Here is a 20,719-nt window from a genome sequence, read left to right as displayed (position 1 = left end):
ATGACAATGTATAAAAATCAAAAAAAAAAAAAATCATATATATATGTATGTACTTGCAAAACAATTAATGAAAATTATAAAAGAACCTTGAGAGTTTTGGGATAGTATTAACTGATCTGTCCTTTATACTAAAGGGGAGATCAGCTAAAACATAAAAAACACTCAGAAAAAATGTACACACAGAACATAGCGTATGATTATTGTGTACAAGAATTATGTTATGGCAAGTTATCTTAAAGCTCGCAATAGTTCTTTTACAATTTTCATCAATCCTCTTGTCGGACTTCTGTTGCAGAAAGATTTGTTAACAAAGTAGTGTAGGATCATCTTGACAGGAATTCAGTTATATGAAAAGTAAAACATGGATTTATTAAGGAGAGATCTTGTCTGGTGAATCTCACTAGTTACTATTGATGCAGTAATAAAGGAACTGGATGCAATAAATAATGGCAACATATACTTAAATTTCAGTAAAGCTTTTGACACTGTTCCTCAGGAAAAACTACAGCAAATGTAATTTTAATAAATGGGACCCACTGTACTAGGAAAATTTTATGGGCCATACATGGTAAAAATGCATTTTCTTTACAAAACATTATATCACTGAGCATGCCATAAGCTGTACTAGCAATAAAACAAAGTCCTGTATTTCTCTTCAGCACCCTCTCTCTTTTGCGATTGCTACTCCCTTGTGGTTTCATGTACTTTATCATGTTCAAATGTCCACCTCACAAGTTTCATATCTATTTTTTTTTGTAAAAGTCACGTGGAGTGTGGAACTGAAGGCAGGCTTTGAATCAGAACCAGGTGCCTTTTTTTTTTTCTTTTTTTTTTTTAGTTTCAACAATTTCTCTTTTATCTTCCTTTGAGCTCTTCAACACCCTCTCTCTTTTGCGATTGCTACTACATTTGAACATGATAAAGTACATGAAACCACAAGTTTCATATCTATTTTTTTTTTTTTTTATTATTTATTTATTTATTTTTTTTTTTGTAAAAGTCAAGTGGAGTGTGGAACTGAAGGCAGGCTTTGAAAGTTAGAATAGTATACATTTCAGGCATCCCCATCCCTAAAAACTTCACCACATGTGAATGCAAATATTTTATATTTATTCAGTTTGTCAGCATCCTAAACAGAAATCAACACTTATACTATTCATATTCAGTAAACATATACAGTTCATCCCTTCCCTTTTAATATTAACATAAGCAAGGAATTCTTTACAACTTTTCTTTGCATTCTTAGTAAAACCTTTCTTGCAATTTGCTTTAGCCTACCTAACCCCTTTAGTGACTTGATCACAGACTAATTTCTAGTTACTGTAGGTTTCTGTGTCTCTTCTCACTAATTATCTTATCAAATTAGGTCATCAATCTTATCAATTCATCTGATATCCATTCGAATTTGGTCTAGACCTTGAACAACATCTCTTGGCATAAAAAAAGCTTATAACTTCTATGATTACTTCCCTGACTACTTCTCATTTTAGCATTTGCAGGTTAAAACATCAGTTGGTTCCACTGAAAAGAATTTAAAAATTGTCTATGACCACTGCTGTTATCTTTGAAAAACCAAAATCCCTTCTCTTTACAGTAGTTGTATCTTTATAAAAATCTTATATCAATACACTATAATAATTTTCACTTAGTAGTTCCTTTACCTGATGATTCTGCAATACAGAGTCACTATTTATAATCAGACCAAAAATAGTGCTTTCTCCTCTTTACTTTCTAATATGCTGGTATAGAAAAGAGTTCTGTAAATCCAAAAATGTTTTTCTACTGAGTGAGTGGCCAACTTGAAAGTTTTTCAATCAATAACTGGAAAATTAAAATAGCCCATGAAAAGACATGCTGATTTAATGACCAATTCTATTTGCCTGTAAAGCTGTTCATTATACTCATCATAGTCAATGTGATATAATGATAAGTAGCTTTATATCATGCCAAACTGACTCAACATTACACTAGTAACCTACATCAACTGACTGTATTTTTTCAGAATCTGCGATTCTTAACTAGGGGCTTAACTCTTCCCTTCATTACTGTCCTGTCTGTCCTTTTCTGTATCCGAACCCCTCCATAAAATGATAAGCAGCTATTTTGAGGGCAGAGAGGTCATAGTACAAACAAAATACAGGAAAGTAATCTGCCAAGTCATAAGGGGAGTGTCCTCAGGGATCCATACTGGGCCCGACATTCTGGAATATGGTTTTTGATAGCTGGCTGGCTGGCTGGCCAGAGAGTATCCCGATGTTATGTTCATCACATATGCTGATGATTTGGAAATAATAATTAAAGGAAATTCTAGGTGCAACTTGGAAATGACGATGAATCGGGTACTACAAGACCTTGCTATCTGGATGCAAAACCACAAACTAACAGTATCAACCAAGAAAACAATTCAGATACTACTAAAAGGCTCTTAGGTGCCTCCGTAGTCAGGTGGGCAGGAGCAGCAGTGCGTAGCACACATTTCTTGATTAGACTGGGGTTCAAGCCCATGACCACCAAATACAGAGGATGCGGAAAGGTCAGGGAATGACCACCACATATCCCCGGAACAATATGGCCTTAGTTGCTGATGCTCTTAAAAACCAAATAACAACAACAAGTGAAAGGCTCACTAGACAGAGATAGATCTCTCCTCATAAAATATAATGAAAAATAATAATAATAAAATCAGCAATCAACTGCAAATATCTCTGTGTCATCACGACAGACAACTCAAAGAGAAAATTAAAAAGTACTCCGAACTAACCGATCTGGGTACAAGGTGATTACCGTGTTGGCCAAGATTTTTGCAGCTCCAGTGAACGCTAAGTTTTTATATATATTTAGTCATTTTATTGACTTAATTGTTATACTAAATTATTTTCTATAAGTAGCTCCATAGTCCTAGTCAAGCTCCTTGGTTTATTTGAATTTTGATAGCAATTCTGAAAGTTAATACTTAGTGTCTGTAGATCTTACCATTCATAACTTGCTGTCATTGTTATACGATATGGAATAGCATAGCATAAATCTCGAACTTCATAGTGTAAGGTTTAACGTAAAACTAAATAGCGAAATACGTAGCACGATATTAGAAATCTGTCAGATTAGTATAGTATCATCAATTAATCAGCAAAATTTATTAATCGTATGAAATTTCATTGTTAATTAAATTTGCCCAATGATACTCACATGATACTCTTTGTCCAATAATACTCGCATGACACACTCATATCTGAAAACCCCTGACTACTATGTGACATTCAAAGTCACAAATCTTTCATCATGTCCATTCTTGCACTGAACACTCACATATGCACACAGCCAATAGTTGGGCTCCTTTCTTTGCTTTGTGGCAATGAAGGAAAGTATGTTCTTAATAATGCCAATACAGTCATTACTATTAAGGGAATTCTTCACAGAAACACAAGTTGATCCAAACCATCCTCCATATACCTCTGGAGGATGGTTTGGATGTCCCTTTCCACAAAGACACAGGTTTATAGCCTCCACTGTTGTTGTTGTTATTTGGTTTTTTTTAGGAGCATTAGCAACTAAGGCCATATTGCTCCGATAGCCTCCACTGCCTTGAAAATTATTTTTGAAATTGAATGAACAATTTTCCTCATAGAGTTTTCACTGCACAAACTTGAGGTTTCTGTTAATTATTTGTTTAATTTGTATAATTAATTATTAAAGTGTGACTAATTCCTTATCACAACATTAGTCATCTCAATAATTATATTTAGCACATCATATCAGGCACTGGGGCTTAGAGGGGAACAGGCATTCTGTGTGCTATCAGACACTCAGTCTAAAACACTGATGAATCCAATATCTTTCTGTCTCAGAAGATTTAGGAGAAGACTGGTTGGCCTGCCTCCCTAAAATCCATTCATGCACACCTTCTCGATGGTAAGACCTGTTACGTCACTTAGGTGGCAACAAATGTGTAGAATGGTTCTCTTCGAGAAAGCTGGTCAGCGTGAAGAGGAAAAGACCAAACCCTCCCCTCCAGCACATGACAACACAATGAAACAAATGGCCCTCAGTCTCCAGCGGCTTTCACTCCCCCTCTTACTGCAGCGAGAGGATCAGAGTGGGATCAGAGATCGGGCTCATCGGTGAAGACAGGATATTAGAGCTGGAAAAGGAATTAGAAAATGTGAATTGGAATATCATTGGTTTGGCTGAAACAAGAAGAAGAAATGAATCACTTAAAAGTATATCAAGTGGAAATCTATTGTACACCAATGGAAACAGTGAAAGGAGCGAAGGTGGAATTGGCTTTCTGGTCCATTAAGATATAAAAAACATTTTGGATTTCAAAAGTACATCACCAAGAGGTCTCAAGACTACTACTACTCAGGATTTCTAAGAGGTACAAGCTAAAGATATAATGATTTATGCACCAACATCGAGCCACGATGATCAAGAGGTTGAAGAAATGTACACCGAAATTGAGTCTTCTAAATGAGCAGAAAACCCACTACACTATCATTATGGGGGACTTCAATGCTCAGGTTGGAAAGAGACAAAACAGTGCAGAAAGGGGAACTATAGGTTAAGAGAAAGTCTTGCCTGACCAATTTGATTGGATAATATGATGTGGTCACAAAGGAACTGGATGCAGGGAATAACTCTGATATCATATATTTGAATCTTAGAAAGGCTTTCGATACTGTAGCACGTGGAATACTTCTGAACAAATTGGAGCAGTGTGGCATTGGAGGCTGTTGTTGTTGTGTTGTTGTTTGGTTTTTAGGAGCAATAGCAACTAAGGCCATATTGCTCCAGGAATATGTGGTGGTCATTCCCTGACCTTTCCGCATCCTCCGTATTTGGTGGTCATGGGCTCGAACCTCGGTCTAATCAAGAAGCGTGTGCTACGCACTGTTGCTCCTTCCCACCTGGCTATGGAGGTGCCTGCATTGGAGGCAAATTGCTGCTATGGATAAAGGGATGGTTGAGTGGGAGAAGACAGAGAGTGGTAATCAATGGACACTGCTCATCGTGAACTAATGTTATTAGTGGAGTCCCTCATGGTTCAGTGTTGGTTGTTGGTTTCTGTATTTATAAATGATATTGATGATGGTATATCAAGCTTAATGTCCATGTCTGCAGATGATACGAAGGTTGGCAGGGTTGTTAAGGACGCTACTGACGCTATGCTGCTGCTGCTGCTGCTGCAACAGGATCTAGAAAAGTTGAGCAGATGGGCTGAGATGTGGCAAATGAAGTTTAACATTGACTAATGTAAAATACTACATATGGGAAGCAGTAACCCCAGAGTGACGTATCAACTCTATGGTACCACACTAACAGTGGTAAAGAACGAAAAGGACCTGCGTGTAATTGTGCAGGCAGATATGAAGTTTTATGAGCAGTGCTGATGGTCTGCACTAGCTCAGTGTCTTGTCAATGATATACAGGAATTTTTCTAGCAGGGATAAGGAGGTGATTATCCCCTTGTATAAGACAATGGTCAGGCCACATCTTGAGTACTGTAAACCGGTCTGGAGGCCTCATTTTAAGAAGGATGTAGAGCTGTTGAAACAAGTACAGAGAAGGGCAACAAGATTAGTGAATGGAACAAAGGGTTGCTCTTATGAAGAAAGGCTTAAGTTTTGCAAATTACAGTGTCTGGAGAGTAGGCACCTGCAAGGTGATCTGATTGAGGTGTATAAAGCCTTGAATGGTTTGAGCATGCTCACTGCTATGAGATTCTTCCTCTTGCTCAGAATAATCACCTGAGAGGGCATAAATTCAAATTGAGGAAAGACAGATGTAGGATAGATGTGCAAAAGTTTGCCTTTAGCCAGCGGGTAGTTGGTTGGTGGAACAGACTTCCTTCCTTTGTTGTGGAAATTGATAGCCTAAATAAATTTAATCTGAGCTGGACAGGTATTTGGAACGAACGGAGGGGTGAAATGGGAACGTTTTTTTTGGCTGATGCTGCATAAGCTTCCTTTCTTGCATCATACCTCTACTAATGCTAAGTAATGACCATCCAGTTCATCATGTCAACCATGGGCATGGTGTCAAAGCGCCTCCATAAGAATCCAGCAACAATACACCTCCCAGAGCACACTTATATGGAACTCCAGAAAGCCATGAACCTGAACACCTGTAGGATCATAAGACTGTTCTTTGACCAACGGTAACAATAATTATAACAGTAATCGGACACAAACAACCATGAACTTGGGACCAGTACTTGTCACGGGGCGGAAAAAAATTCCATACACAATAGAAAATGGGGATTTTTTAATAATAAAAGGGATGTGAATATCCCAGTGGTCATTACAGCAGACAATCAATATCATGGACCTTGGTTTGAATCCCAGCATGGTGTGGGGGGAGAGAAAATAGCAGAGGAGTGGGGGAAAATCTGAGAAGTCTCCTCATTGAACTTGCTTCCCCCAAGGTTGAAGTGATGGCAGAGGAAGAGAGTGGCACCATCTAGCGTCACTCCCATAACTACCACCCATCACTGGATGTCAAAGTTAAATAGTTCCACCTCCGTAACTGAATGAAGAGTTGTAGAAATATTGAACATACTGTAAGTGTGGCACATAATAAAGTCACTCACATTCAGGCCTTAGGCAGAGTGGCTGGTTCAAAAAGTCAGAGACCGTGTCCTGTGTACAACAACAAAGTAAGTGGTGCTGTCTCCTATATGGCTACCACAACTGAAGAGCAAGACCATCCAGCCCAATGCGTATATTGCTCTCGGCAAACTAGACGTGCTTCCTGTGCAACTGCACTGATGACCACCCAGAAGAAGCTAAAAGATGAAGTGGAGCATCATACCTTCATCATGCAAGCATACTACAAAGTAACGAAGCCAGAGATAGATTGACAATGTACAGAATGAAACTACACTAAGTAGCTGTCACGATTCCAGACTATTCAGATTGAACAGCAAATAGCAGACCTGAGCCCAACCATCATCAAGAAGAACCCGATAGATCCTGCAATCTTGGAAAAAAGCAAGCAGAATGGAAGCGACCAACTAGAAACAACAATTATGGTCTGGGGAATGTTTTCATGGCATGGCTTGGGTCCACTGATACCTCTGGAGGGCACCTTGAATGCAAATGGTTACCTATCAGTCGTTGCCGGTCAGGTACACCCATACATGTTGACCGTGTTCCCTGGGGACGATGGTATCTATCAGCAAGACAATGTGCCAAGTTGCCAAAATTGTCTGTGAGTCGTTTGAGGAGCACGACGAAGACTTCAAGCTACTCCCTTGGCCACGGAATTCACTGGATTTTAACGCAATTGAAAATCTATGGGACCATCTCGATCGATACATCAAATGGATGGATCCACACCAAAGAACCTACAGGAATGCTGGCGTGCACTGCAATCGGCATGGGTCATAGATACCTGTAGCAACCTTCCACAGACTTATTGACTCCCTCCCATGGCAGCTGGCTGCGGTTGTTGTTGTTGTGATGGGGGTTTAATGGCACACGAGCTGCTGGGGCTATAGTGCGCCTGCTGGCTGCGGTGCATGCTGCGAAAGGTGCATACTCTGGATACTAGGTAAGTGGTCATAATAATGTGACTGGACCCTGTACATGGTTGACATCAAACTCTATGCAGCAACAAAGAATCAACTCCAACAGCTACTCGGGATCACCAAACAGTTCAGCACCGACATCAGGATGGAATTTGGCCTAGACAAATGCAAGACCCATGGATTGCTTCAAGGACATCCAGCCGAACGAAACTGCCAGCTGAAGACCGGTGAAGAGATTGAAGCCATGACAGAGGCAGTGGGGATGATGGAGGCTCACCAGTTAGAACACAAGTAGATCAAGGCTCACTTCACTGAAAATGACTGAAAAGCCTGCTAAAATCAAAGTTGAATGGTAGGAGCATGGTCACAGCCATAAATACTTATGCAGTTCCAGTACTAATGTACTCCTTTGGATCAAAGATTGGACCAACACAGAGCTGAAAGAGATTATGAGCTGAACCAGAATAATGATGAACAAGAGGTGCCAACACCACTGCAAGTTGGCTATTGAGAGACTGACACAGCTGATAAAGGAGAGATGGGTTTGAATGACCTCACTGAACAAAATAAAGCAATTAAGAACTTGAGGGATTACTTCCAGGAAAACTCCCAGTGATAACATACTCCTTCAGGGTCATAGATTGGACTAACACTGAGCTGGAGGATACCACGAGACAAGGACAATGATGACCAAGAGCTGCCAACACAACCCAAAATCAGCTATGGAGAGACTGACAATTACCCGGAAAGGAGGAGGAAAGGGCATGATAGACCTCGTCAGGCAACAGAAGACAGTGATTGCTAACCTGAAGGATTACTTCCAGAAATATACAGCACCACTCCATGAGGCCATAAGGAAGATAGACAAGTGGTATAACCCCACTCAACCTTCATTTGTGCCTCCTGTTTGGGAGTGCCCTCCCAAACAGGAGGCACAAATGAAGTTAGAAAGATGGGCAGAGAAGACACTCTGTAGCAGACACCACAATGATCTCCATCAAGATCACACAGATAAAACTGCTTGCAATGCATGGCTCACGAGCGAGACGCTCTTCCCCAAGACTGAAAGATTCATGCTCGCCATCCAACACTAGAAACTACAGAAAATACTTTGCCAAGGAGCCCAGAGTGTCAGATGATACATGTCAACAATGCCACCTGGCCTCAGAAACAATTCAACACATCAACATGGGATGCAAGGTGATCACTCAGACTGAGTACACTCACAGACACGACCAGGTAGCCAGGATAATACATCAGAAGTTGCAAGGAAATACCAGTTGATCAAAGAAAGTGTACTCTACTACAAGTTTGTTTGTTTATTTGGTTTTTAGAAGCATTAGCAACTAAGGCCATATTGCTCCGGGGATATGCGATGGTCATTCCCTGATCTTTCCGCATCCTCCGTATTTGGTTGGCATGGGCTCGAACCCCAGTCTAATCAAGAAGCGTGTGCTATGCACTGCTGCTGCTCCTGCCCACCTGGCTACAGAGGCGCCTCTGTACTACAAGTACGAACCATGGGCAGTACTAGAGACCCCAACCTACTAGCTATACTGGGATTGTGCCATAATAAGGGAGGACAATCCTGCACAACAGATTGGACATAACCCTTGTCGACAAGAAGAAAAGGCTATCTGATTAACATTGTGGTACCGAACACTGGCATCCTGCAGAAAACCCATTGGGAAAAAAATCAGGAAATACAAGAACCTAAGAGAAGAGATCAAAGAAATGTGGCATGTGCAACAAGTTACGACCATCCTGATCACCGTGTCAACCACAGGCACGGTACCATACATAACAGCCTAGCAGCAATAGGTCTCCCAGTGAACACCTACAAGGAACTCCAGAAAGTTGCAATTCTGAACACCTGTAGGATAGTCAGATTTTGTGGCCCAACAGTAACACCAGACATAACAACTACCCTGTGTACTTGGTAGCAATACCCGTCACCAGGTGGAACCCCCAATCGGGGAGAAAAATAATATATGAGCAATATTAATACTAATAATAAATTCTGTACCAGGTACATATTGTGTCCTGACACCAGCAACTACAGGAAATACATCATGGAGGATCCCAGAGTAACAGATGACACATCGTGGATGCCCCTTACATACCTGCACCTAGTATATTTAAAGTGTTTTGCCTTTATCAGTCATCGGCAGACATTAAAAACGTTTTAAATTTCAGATATTAATAAAATTCATGGATAATAATATAACAATGTTTTTATTTTATTAATAATAATTACGTATCGGTTACAGAAAGTATTAATCTGTGATAATTAAAGTAGGATATATAATTTTTACATCGAAGAGATTTTAGTTCATGACTAAATACACCATCTATAGTTGTTCCATTATGTGTAGTATTTATCGAAAGATCTGATGACACATCCAAGTTGAAGAGGAATGTTTTCAAAAATGTGCAGAACTCTTTTCCAGTCTGAGTTTAATTGTAAAATAAAAAAAATAAATAAAAAAAACACGAAAGGACAGTTGAGTGGCGAAAAAAGAACAAATCAAGAAAGTTTCTTTCGGGGGAGATCAACTAGAGTTTATTTTAAATCAGATGTGATGCGCAACGTTTTTATGATGTTGCAAAGTAAATATGCCATTTAATATTTTGAGATGAGCTATTTTAGAGTGATACACTACCCCAGATGAAGGCCTCTCTGGCAACTTTCCAGTTCCTTTTGTTTTCTGCAATGGCCTTCCATTTACTACCCACAAAATCATGAATTTCATCTGTCCATCTCCGTTGTTGTCTTCCATGTTTTCTTCTAGCTCCTCTTGGGTACCATTCTGTTATTTTCTTAGTCCATCTGTCATCATGACTTCAAGCTATGTGTCCTGCCCAAGACAATTTTAGTTCTTTAGTTTTGATAAGAATGTCCTTTACTTGAGTTTGCTGCCTAATTCATGTGTTTTTCTTCTTATCTAACAGTCTGATTATCAATAAATTTGTTCCATTCTTCGCTGTGTAGTTCTCAGCTTCTCTTCCATTCTTTTGGCAAGTGCCCAAGTTTCACTTCCATAAGTCATGGTAGGGAGTACACATTGGTTCATTATTTTATGTTTCAGACAAATTGGGATATTGCTCCTCAGTATGTAACTATATTTCCTGAATGCTATCCATCCAAAATTTATTCTTCTCTTGACCTCCAGCCGTTTATCATTATTACAGCTAATGACTTGTCTCAGATAAGTATAAAACTCCACCTTTTCAATTACTGCTCGTTCAATGATTATATCCCTTTCTGTGGCATACTTGTTCATCATTACTTTTGTTTTAGCCATTTTCATCTTTAGTTCAAAATCCTTATTAACTCTGTATAACTGATTAAGATTTTCCTCTAATTCTTTGGGATCGTGGCTTATGATCACAATGTCATCCGCAAATCGTAAATGGTTTAGGTACTCTCCATTCACATTGACTCCTTTCTGAAACCAGTCTAATCTTCTGAAAGTTTCCTCAAGGGCAGCAGTAAACAACTTCGGAGATATTGTGTCTAATAAAGGAGGTAGCATTCTCATATATTTTCTTCAAAATCATAATATATGGGGTATCTATGCCTTGTCTTTCCAGTGCCTGAAACATTGCCTTATGCTGTAGAGTCAAATGTCTTTTCATAATCCACAAATGCCAGGCATAATGGTGTTTCGCTATTCTTTTCTAGTCTATTAACACGGTACTTGAAGATTTCTAAAAATTTCGTATTGGTGTTTTATATTCATTTGCTTTCTCCATTAGCTGTGATATTACGTGAAGGCGATACATAGTTGAGAATCCTGTCCTAAAGCCAGCTTGTTCTTTCGTTTGATTCTCATCAAGTATTCTTTCTAATCTGTTAGTAATGGCCCTTGTGAACAACTTGTAGATAACAAGCTAATTTCCAAAAATTATAATTTCCAATTTCTGATTTATATCCTTTCTTATGCAGCAAAACTATGATTACATTATTCCACTCCTTAGGCATCACACCTTTTCTAATGCATTTTGTGAAGAGTCTTGGCAGTTTTTGTCATGTCTCTTCCTCCCAATTTTAATGACTCTGCAGTAACTTCAACTTCCCCTTGGGCTTTCTGATTCTTCAATGCATGTTCTACCTCATCAGGAAGGATATCAGGTATGTTGTATGAGTTACTAATTTGTGATCCATCTTCCACACTGCTGGCATCATTCCCTCACTCCTTGTATAATTCTCTATAATAGTCTTCTGCTATTTGAATTATGCCTTCTCTGCTATTTATAAGTACACCATCACTATTCTTCTGTTTCAGTATCATTTGTCTTTCTGTATTACTGCTCATGGCTGTTGATTTAAATCCTTTGTTTTTCTTTAATATTGTTCTACTTTTTTTGTGTTAAATTTTCTTATGTCCTCCGAGTCACTTTCTAATGGTTTTACATAACTCAGTATACTCAATTTTCTCCTTGTCAGTGTTTTCCATGCTCTTCATTTGTCATCTTCGGTTCATCATAACAAGTGTTTCTTGCCTAATTTTTCTTCTTTGGATTTCTTTTTACCTATAGGTTTCTTGGGCTTTATCACTTTCAGAAAGTTGTAATATTCCTCGTCGATATCTTGGTCCTGAGCATTCTGCAGAAGCTCAAACTTGTTCTTAAGTTCCAGTACATACTGCTTTTTCTCCTCTTCTGTTATCTCAAAGACCTTTGTATTATTTACTCAAGTAAGTTTTTTCCTTTCTTTTCTTACATCCATATCAAGTTGTTGTTGTTATATGGCTTTTAGGAGCATTAGCAACTAAGGCCATATTGCTCTGGGGATATGAGTGGTCATTCCCTGACCTTTCTGCATCCTCTGTATTTGGTGGTCTCGGGCTCGAACCATGGTCTGATCAAGAAGCGTGCTACGCACTGCTGCTCCTGCCCACCTGGCTACGGAGGCGCTCTATATTAAGTATGCACCTTACCATTCTGTGATCACTTCAAACATTTACCTTGTTCAGGACGGTAACATCATTCACGATATATCTTCTGTTAGTGAGGATGAAGTCGATTTCGTTAGTTGTTAATCCATTTGGGCTCTTCCGTGTCCACTTTCTGTTCGACCTTATCTTGAAAAAAAGTGTTCATTACCAACATTCCTTGAGATTCTGCAAATTCCACAAGTCTTTCACCTCTTTCACTGATTCCAAAATTTCCTATAGTTCCCCTTTCTGCACTGTTTTGTCTCTTTCCAACCTTAGCATTGAAGTCCCCCATAATTGTAGTGTGGTGAGTTTTCTGTTCATCTAGAAGACTCTCAATTTCGGTGTACATTTCTTCAACCTCTTCATCATCATGGCTCGATGGTGGTGCATAAATCATTATAACCTTTAGCTTATACCTCTTAGAAATCCTGAGTAGTAGTCTTGACATCCTTGGTGATACACTTTTGAATTGCAAAATGTTTTTTATATCTTTATGGACCAGAAAGCCAACTCTACCTTTGCTCCTTTCACTGTTTCCATTGGTTTACAGCAGATTTCCACTTGATAAACTTAAGTAATTCATTTCTTCTTCTTTTTTCAGCCAAACTGATGATATTCCAATTCAGTTGCATTTAACCCCCCCTTATTCCCTCACCTTCAAAAAATCTTATTTCCTTTTTACAAAAATAAAAAGTATTTCCTTTTTGACTTTTTATGGCACTATATTCGTATTAATGAAAGAAAGGGATTGACAGTTAAGCTTGGCAAGGAAACCATATCTAAGTTGTAAGGGTGGATTATTTATTTATTTTCATTTCCCTGTACCTTAATATCGCCGTCAATGGCCATTGTTATGATTTTCACACAGCAGCTCCCCTCAAGCACTAAGCCCACTGACTGCGTTAAAAAATGAGAATTTACAGGAGCTGAGGGATATTTCCCCCCACACGAGTATATATATTGTATATCGTATATATATTATATGTGAGCTGTCAGTTTCTCAAGAGCAACGACACAAATTTAAAACAAAAGTCATTGCTCTTGAGAAACCGACAGCTCAATTCTCATCATTGACATCATTAATGTCAATTCTCTTCACAATAGCAATCCATAAGTCCCTAACTTAATGCTAACAATTCCATGTAATCTCTCTTAATTTAGCAATAGCAATTTTCTTTACAACTTCAACCAATAAACCAACTCAATACTAAGCATTTCCTTATTTTTTGTGTTTCTTCAACTCTAACCTTACTCTAAAATAATCTCCCACTTTATCTAAGTACCATTTACAAAACAACACAGTTCAGAGGACTTACCTTCCTTCTCTTTCATGGTGGGATTCCTCTGTGCAGATTCCTTCCACGGAGTGTGGTAATGTCTCTCTCTCTCTCTCTCTCCCTCTCCCTCCCTCCCTCCCCCCCTTTGAACTCTGCATCCCTGCTGTATAGCTCTTCCAGTACTGTCTTATCTCAGGATTTTGAGAACAATTCACTGTTAATATTGAAGGAAATTACCACAGCAGTAGTAGTAATAGAAGCCAGGGCACTATCTGACTGGCTTGTTCAACTTTCAGATTAATTTCTAGCACAGGAACATGCCTGGCGGAACCCTTAACTATTTAGCTGGACACTCCCAGAACTGGACCCGAACTGAATCCAGAACTACCAATGGAAGTCTGCAAACCCCTCCGAACAACGACCACAAACCCCTCTTTTGGTGCAAGCATCTTATTTATTTCCTTCTCATTTATTTATTGAATTGATTGCAAGTTACAATTGCCCCTTGTACTACTTTTTTATACGCAAGCTTATGTGCAAACCCCACTAGGGTTTGCATGCATTTACATATCTTTCCTTATCTAATTTAAACCTGACCCAATCACAGTGCTATTCTTCAAACTCATTCTTCTTCTTCTTCCTTTGGTGGGAAAAACAGAATATTTTTCCCACACCGCAAGATCCCCTGTTCACAATACCTTTGCACAATTCTTCACAATTCTTTTACCGCAAGATCCCCTGTTCACAATACCTTTGAACTGCTCCATACCGACACCCTTTCCCAAAATGCATTAAGTATCACATCCTCAAGTAGCAATGTAATAGAGGGATTAAACTATTGTTCAGAGGCTTTTAATTTTAACCCTTCCGCACCTGCCATACCACTGTTCTTTTTTTTTTTTTCGGGCAGTTGTTGGCGCATAGGCTTCTGTGGCCATAATGCACCTCCCAAGGTTTTTTGCAGTACTTTGATCCAAGCCCGAGGCGGGAATCGAACCCGCGACCTTTGAGTTGCCAGGCAGGCACCCACCCGGCTAGCCCGGTCGGCGCCATACCACTGTTCACCATATTCCTTAATTGCACTACCAGTGCCTACTGCCACTAATGGAAATATTTCCGTGATGATGTTTTCGTTATTCCTTAAATGCTTTACTTCCACACACACACTATACTTACTAAGAGAAATATATTTGTAAGATTTTATGTTTTACAGTTTCATGACGTTTTCAGGTTTCCGTTGTATTTTTACTGTGTATAACAATCCCTCATTTGCAAATTCAGCAGCATTAATGATTTATTATTGTCGATTTTACAACCTTTATGTGAATAAATCATGGATAATTATTTTTTAAATTAGTACCGAAAAATCAGTATTTTTGTATCAATACCAGAAAAAAAAAATTAGCGTGATCCCGGAATCTCGGTATTGTAAGCCCTATACAGGAGTACCGGACAAGACTGGAAAGATGGAAATGGACCACCGGAACAGAAGACAATCGGGCAGTTATGGGGAGCCAATATGGGGAGCAGTGAAGTAAGACATAACAGCCAAACCCCCTGGACAGAACTAGAATGAAAGAAAACCAAGAACGTACAAGAGATGAGAGAATGCGAGATTTGGGAGGAAGAAGTAAAACAGTTGATCAGGAACTCCCATAACTGATGAAACCCAGGAATAGATAACATCACAAACTACTGGTACAAGAAGTTCATTTGCGCGCGCGCGCGCGCGCACACACACACACACACACACACACACACACACACACACACACACACACACTAGCAGAGCTGTTCACCCGAATGATGTCATCCAGTGTTTCTTACTCAAGGAATCACATACCTGAATGGTAAAGACCAAGATAAAAGAAACCTGGCAAAATATAGTCGAATTACCTGTCTCCGGATGATGTACAAACATCCTGACCAGCTACATAGCAAAGAAGATATCAGATCACTTGGAGAGCCAGAAAATCACGGCTAAACAGCAGAAAGGATGGATGGGGATGAGCAAAGGATGCAAGTAGCAATTAACCAATGATGCCATAGTTATAGAGCAAGCCTACAAGAAGTGCTGCAACCTGTACAGGGCCTATATCAATTACCACACGGACTTTGTTCCGTGCCTCATAGCTGGCTAGCAGATGCTAAAGATCTACAAAGTCAATCTGACAGTGACAAATTTCCTAGAAGCAACCATAGTGAAATGGAATACCACCGTCAAGGTTGAGAACATCACAACCAGACCGATCCCCATTGGGAGAGGAATCTTTCAGGGAGATGCCTGACAGAGCCCACTATGGTTCTGTCCGGCACTCAACCCACTATCCACCATGCTCAACAACAGCAAGTATGGATATAACCTCAAAGAAGGAAGAAAAAACTTGCGCACCCTCTCCCACCTGATGTACATGGATGACATCAAGCTCTACGTGGCACCCAAGAAGCAACTCCAGCAACTACTCCGGATCATTGAAGAATTCAGCAATGATATCAGGATGGAATTTGGGTTAGAACAGTGGTTTTCAACCAGGGTGCTGCAACAACATTCAAGGGGTGCCACGTCATTTGGGTTTAAGTTACTTAAATCTTTGTTTTTTTTTTTAATTTATTTATTTCATTATAAAAAGGTGTACAATATCTTTTTAATTCTGTAGTGATCTATAATTGATCCTATAATTCAGTACCTCTATATAAAGAATAAAATTATTATATATATATATATAATTTGCATTATGAATTGTAATTTTGTTTATAGTCATATTATTGTAATAACTATCATATAACATTTTTTTTAATATTACACACACAAACACACAGAGAGAGAGAGAGAGAGAGAGAGAATCGGATGTAACAGGCAGAAAATTGAGTACAGGTGCCACAAAATAAAATAAATTATTTAAAGGTGCCATTATTAAAAAAAATTGGTCAAAACCACTGGTCTAGACAAATGCAAGGTCCCTGGACTGCATGAGGGGAAATTAGTTGGCTGAAACTACCAGCTGCAGACGTAAAAAGATTGAAGCCTTGACAGGGGGAGAGACCTACAAACACCTGGGGATTATGCAGGCTCAGTAGTTAGAGCACAAGGCTTGCCTGACCAAAAAATACCATCAGAGACTGAGAGGCCTGCTTAAAGCAACCTGAATGGAGGGAACACATACTCCATGATAGATACTATAATGACCTCTATCAAGATCACATACATAAATTGCCTTCGAATGACTCTTGAGCAGGACACTCTTTCTAAAATTGAAGGATTCGTGCTCGCCATCCAAGACTAGTTAATTGATACCAGGAACTATAGAAAATATATCAACAAGGTGCTCGGAGTGTCAGATGACATATGTCGACAATACTACCTTACCACCAAACAACAACAATAATAATAATGACGACAACAATAATATGAACAGTTCTAGAATAATGCAGAATTAACACATACATACACTTTTACTGAATCTGCATAAATTATAACTTCTGTACTTACCAGATATAGTGGTAAATACTACAAGTTTTGCTTGCTTCAGTCTTCTATTCAAGCCAACTAGAAAGATTAACGTTCCTCAATCATTTATTATAACATCATCTATTTAAATACAGTGTACTCTCAATAGCTCAGGGTTGAAGTGAGATGAAAAACAGTATAGAAAATGACTTTTTTTTTTATTAAAATGTCCACGACAGTATGTCGATTTTTCATAATTTAAATATTTAATCACTGTACATTATAAAAAACACCTACATTCCATTCATCTGTGAGGAATTGGTAAAAGTACAAACTTATAAAATTACACATGCAGATGATTAAATCCTGGATGAAGAAATTATGTATACAGGGTGATTCACTACCAGTGTGACAAACTTGCAGGAGGTGTAGGGGGCACAAAGACGAATCGGAATCACATAGCATTGCAGGGTCCGAAATGCCTTCGTCATGCGGAAGAGGACGTTGAGCAGGAGGTCGCGTGAACAGCGATCCCACTGGAAGTCAGCATTTGCGAACCGGTTCCAGAGGCAGTAGGATGGACGAGTGTTCAAACGTTGAACTGGCCAACATGCACCTCGCGTATGGAGCTGCAGAGTGTAATGGGCGTGGCGCTCTGCGCTTGTACCAGGAACGTTTCCTGCACAGGTGTGCTCCTCACCATACGATTTTCGCACATGTGCACAGAAGGTTACATGAGACTGGTTGTTTCACGAGAGGTACCATTAATCGAGAGCGAACGACGAGGACGCCAGACAATGAGGAGAATGTCCTACATCTTGCAGAAGGCAATCCGAGTACGAGTACTCGAGCGATAGGCCAACGATTGGGTATTTCCCAATCCACTGTATGGAGGATACTGTCAACAAACCAAATGAGTTCATACCATCTGCAACGCGTCCAATCATTGGAGCCTGCAGATTATCCACGCTGGAGGACTTTTGCTACTTGGTTTCTTCAACAGAAATGGTTCGTAAATGCTGACTTCCAGCGGGATCGCTGTTCACGTGACCTCCCATTCAACGTCCTCTACTGCATGATGAAGGCATTTTGGATCCTGCAATGCTTTGTGATTCTGATTCGTCTTTGTGCCCCCTACACCTCCTGCAAGTTTGTCACCCTGTATAGTCATCCTGTCATTGTTAGCAGAGACATAGTAAAGCCTGAAAGAAAATGAGCAGCCCAGGACAAAGAGAAGTCAAGTAACCAGTACTACCCAGTCTTGATTGGATATGTGGATTATCTTCACTGAAAGTCACATTGAATGCTGGTAGAGAGTGAGTAGGCTGATCTAAATGACAATGCATCCAGTGATATGCCACAAGATGCATTTCATTGCTGCTGGCAGAAATAATGGGGCAGGTGGTTTGGAGAATACTTGATAGTTACGACTATTCTATAAATTGTTGTGGTGGTTATTATTGTACTTGTAATTTTTTCTTGCTGATACTCCACTGAAGAAAGTTATCCAGGACAGAGGGAGAGTAACTCTACCAATATTTCTTTTGACAGATTTTTTTAGTCTTTCTGTATATCAAATGCCTCAAGGAAGTCCCTCTTTTTTGGTGTTGTGTGACGTTTAAGACCTTAGGTTGAGTTTTGGAAGGCATAGTCATCAGAACTTGCCACACCTGTAGCCAGATTTTTAGATATATCTCTCATTAAATGGGAGGGGGGAGGAGATAACGATTTCTTTAAAGTTTTTGCTACCCTTAAATCTGACTTTAACATGTTTTTTGACAAGTATATTAACAGTGTCTCTCATACTCATGTAAAAGGGAAATATGAATTTGGACTGGTCTAAGCAGATTGTGTTTATGGGGGAGGAGTTTTTAATGGTTCTGATGGTTTCATTAATTGTGATTTCTGGATATTGCTTGTGGAGAAGTACAAGTTTCATATTACAGTCCATTCTGATTATTTGGGACATATTGGGACTAGTGCATTTTGGCCTGATTAAGCAGCTGCCCCAATTATCCTCCGCTTTACAATTGGTTCACTGTACAATCAAATCATGTTATGATGGAGTCACCATAGCAAAGTACCATTCACTATACGATGTGTAGTAAGTGCCGGTCATTTTGATCATGTTTGTGAATTGAATTTTAATTCTATTAAACAGCGATTCTAATTAGCAAAAATAGGAGGAATATTATCCACAGGCTATAAAAGCAAAGATATATTAAGCACAAATTTACCCTTTATTACCTCACCAATTAAAAAAGTAAATGATACGTGAAAATCGGAAGAATATACGTGATATGAGGAGCTCATGGTGTATTGTCAATGATATATAGGAATTTTTCTAGCAGGGATAAGGAGGTGATTATTCCCTTGTATAAGGCAATGGTCAGGCCACACTTAGAGTACTGTATACAGGTCTGGAGACCTCATTTCAAGAAGGATGTAGAGCTGCTGGAACGAGTACAGAGGAGGGCAACAAGATTAGTGAATGGAATAAAGGGTTGCTCTTATGAAGAAAGACTTAAGTTTTGCGAATTACAGTGTCTGGAAACTAGGCACCAGTGAGGTGATCTGATAGAGGTATATAAAACCTTGAATGGTTTGAGCATGCTCAATGCTGATGGGATTGTTCCTCTTGCTCAGAATAATCACCTGAGAGGGCATAAATTCAAATTGAGGAAAGACAGATGTAGGATAGATGTGCGGAAATTTGCCTTTAGCCAGCGGGTAGTTGGTTGGTGGAACAGACTTCCATCCCTTGTTGTGGAAGTTGATAGCCTAAATAAATTTAAGGCTCGGCTGGCCAGGTATTTCGAACGAACGGAGGGGTGAAGTGGAAGGTTTTTTTTTTTTTGGCTGATGCTGCATAAGCTTGCTTTCTTGCATTATCATATGCCTCTACTAATGCTAAGTGCTAATCATAAACAAGATGACATCACAGGGCTTAAAGTACAGGAACCATTGGCGGGCAGTGATCATGTAGCCATTAGTTAGAAAATGAAGAAAGATGTTGCAGTAGTTAAAGGTAAAGGCACAGGTTTCAATTTAAGAAGAGGGGATTATGACAGTTTAAGGCACTATATAGCATCTTAACTGGGTGAATTGCAGAGTAAGAGCGAATACATTTGAATTACAGAATAGCATTAAAGCAAAAATCACAGAAGTTATGAACGCACACATACCATTAAGGAAGTACTGCATGAGGAGGATGCCGAAATGGATGAATACAGAGCTGGCCAGTCTAATAGAACAGAAAAAGATAGCATGGGATAGTTACAGAGCAATGAAAAGTACTGAAGCTTACAACAGCTAAAAGTTGATCTGTAATTATCTGTTTGCATTCGTAGTGAGCAGACTTGTCTTCATAGTGCAGGGAGAGCATAGTGATTAGAGAGGTTCAGATTAGGATTAAGGAGGTTAGATGATTGCTTTTAATTAATTTATTTAATATATTATAAAGTTTATTTTGATATAAGTTTTTTCCTGTAATAGTTTGAAATTTTAATTTTTATAATATAATATT

At 39.2% G+C, this 20,719-nt stretch overlaps 1 protein-coding gene across 1 annotated transcript in view; it reads right to left on the bottom strand.

Annotated features, from left to right (window-relative positions):
* LOC150084533 (SID1 transmembrane family member 1-like) overlaps window positions 1–20,719 on the bottom strand; it is a 254,140-nt gene that overhangs the window by 102,467 nt on the left and 130,954 nt on the right. The window contains exon 7 of the mRNA XM_090376277.1: window positions 17,236–17,292. Coding sequence (XP_090232403.1) covers window positions 17,236–17,292 — 57 coding nt within the window. The remainder of the gene's footprint in view (window positions 1–17,235; window positions 17,293–20,719) is intronic.

This window comes from Mastigoproctus giganteus, chromosome 6 (genome assembly GCF_048544385.1).
Source record: "Mastigoproctus giganteus isolate SK-2022 chromosome 6, ASM4854438v1, whole genome shotgun sequence".
NCBI classification, from domain to species: Eukaryota; Metazoa; Arthropoda; class Arachnida; order Uropygi; family Thelyphonidae; genus Mastigoproctus; species Mastigoproctus giganteus.
The sequence above is the reverse complement of the archived record's forward strand: the minus strand, read 5'-3'. Positions and strand labels throughout refer to the sequence as shown.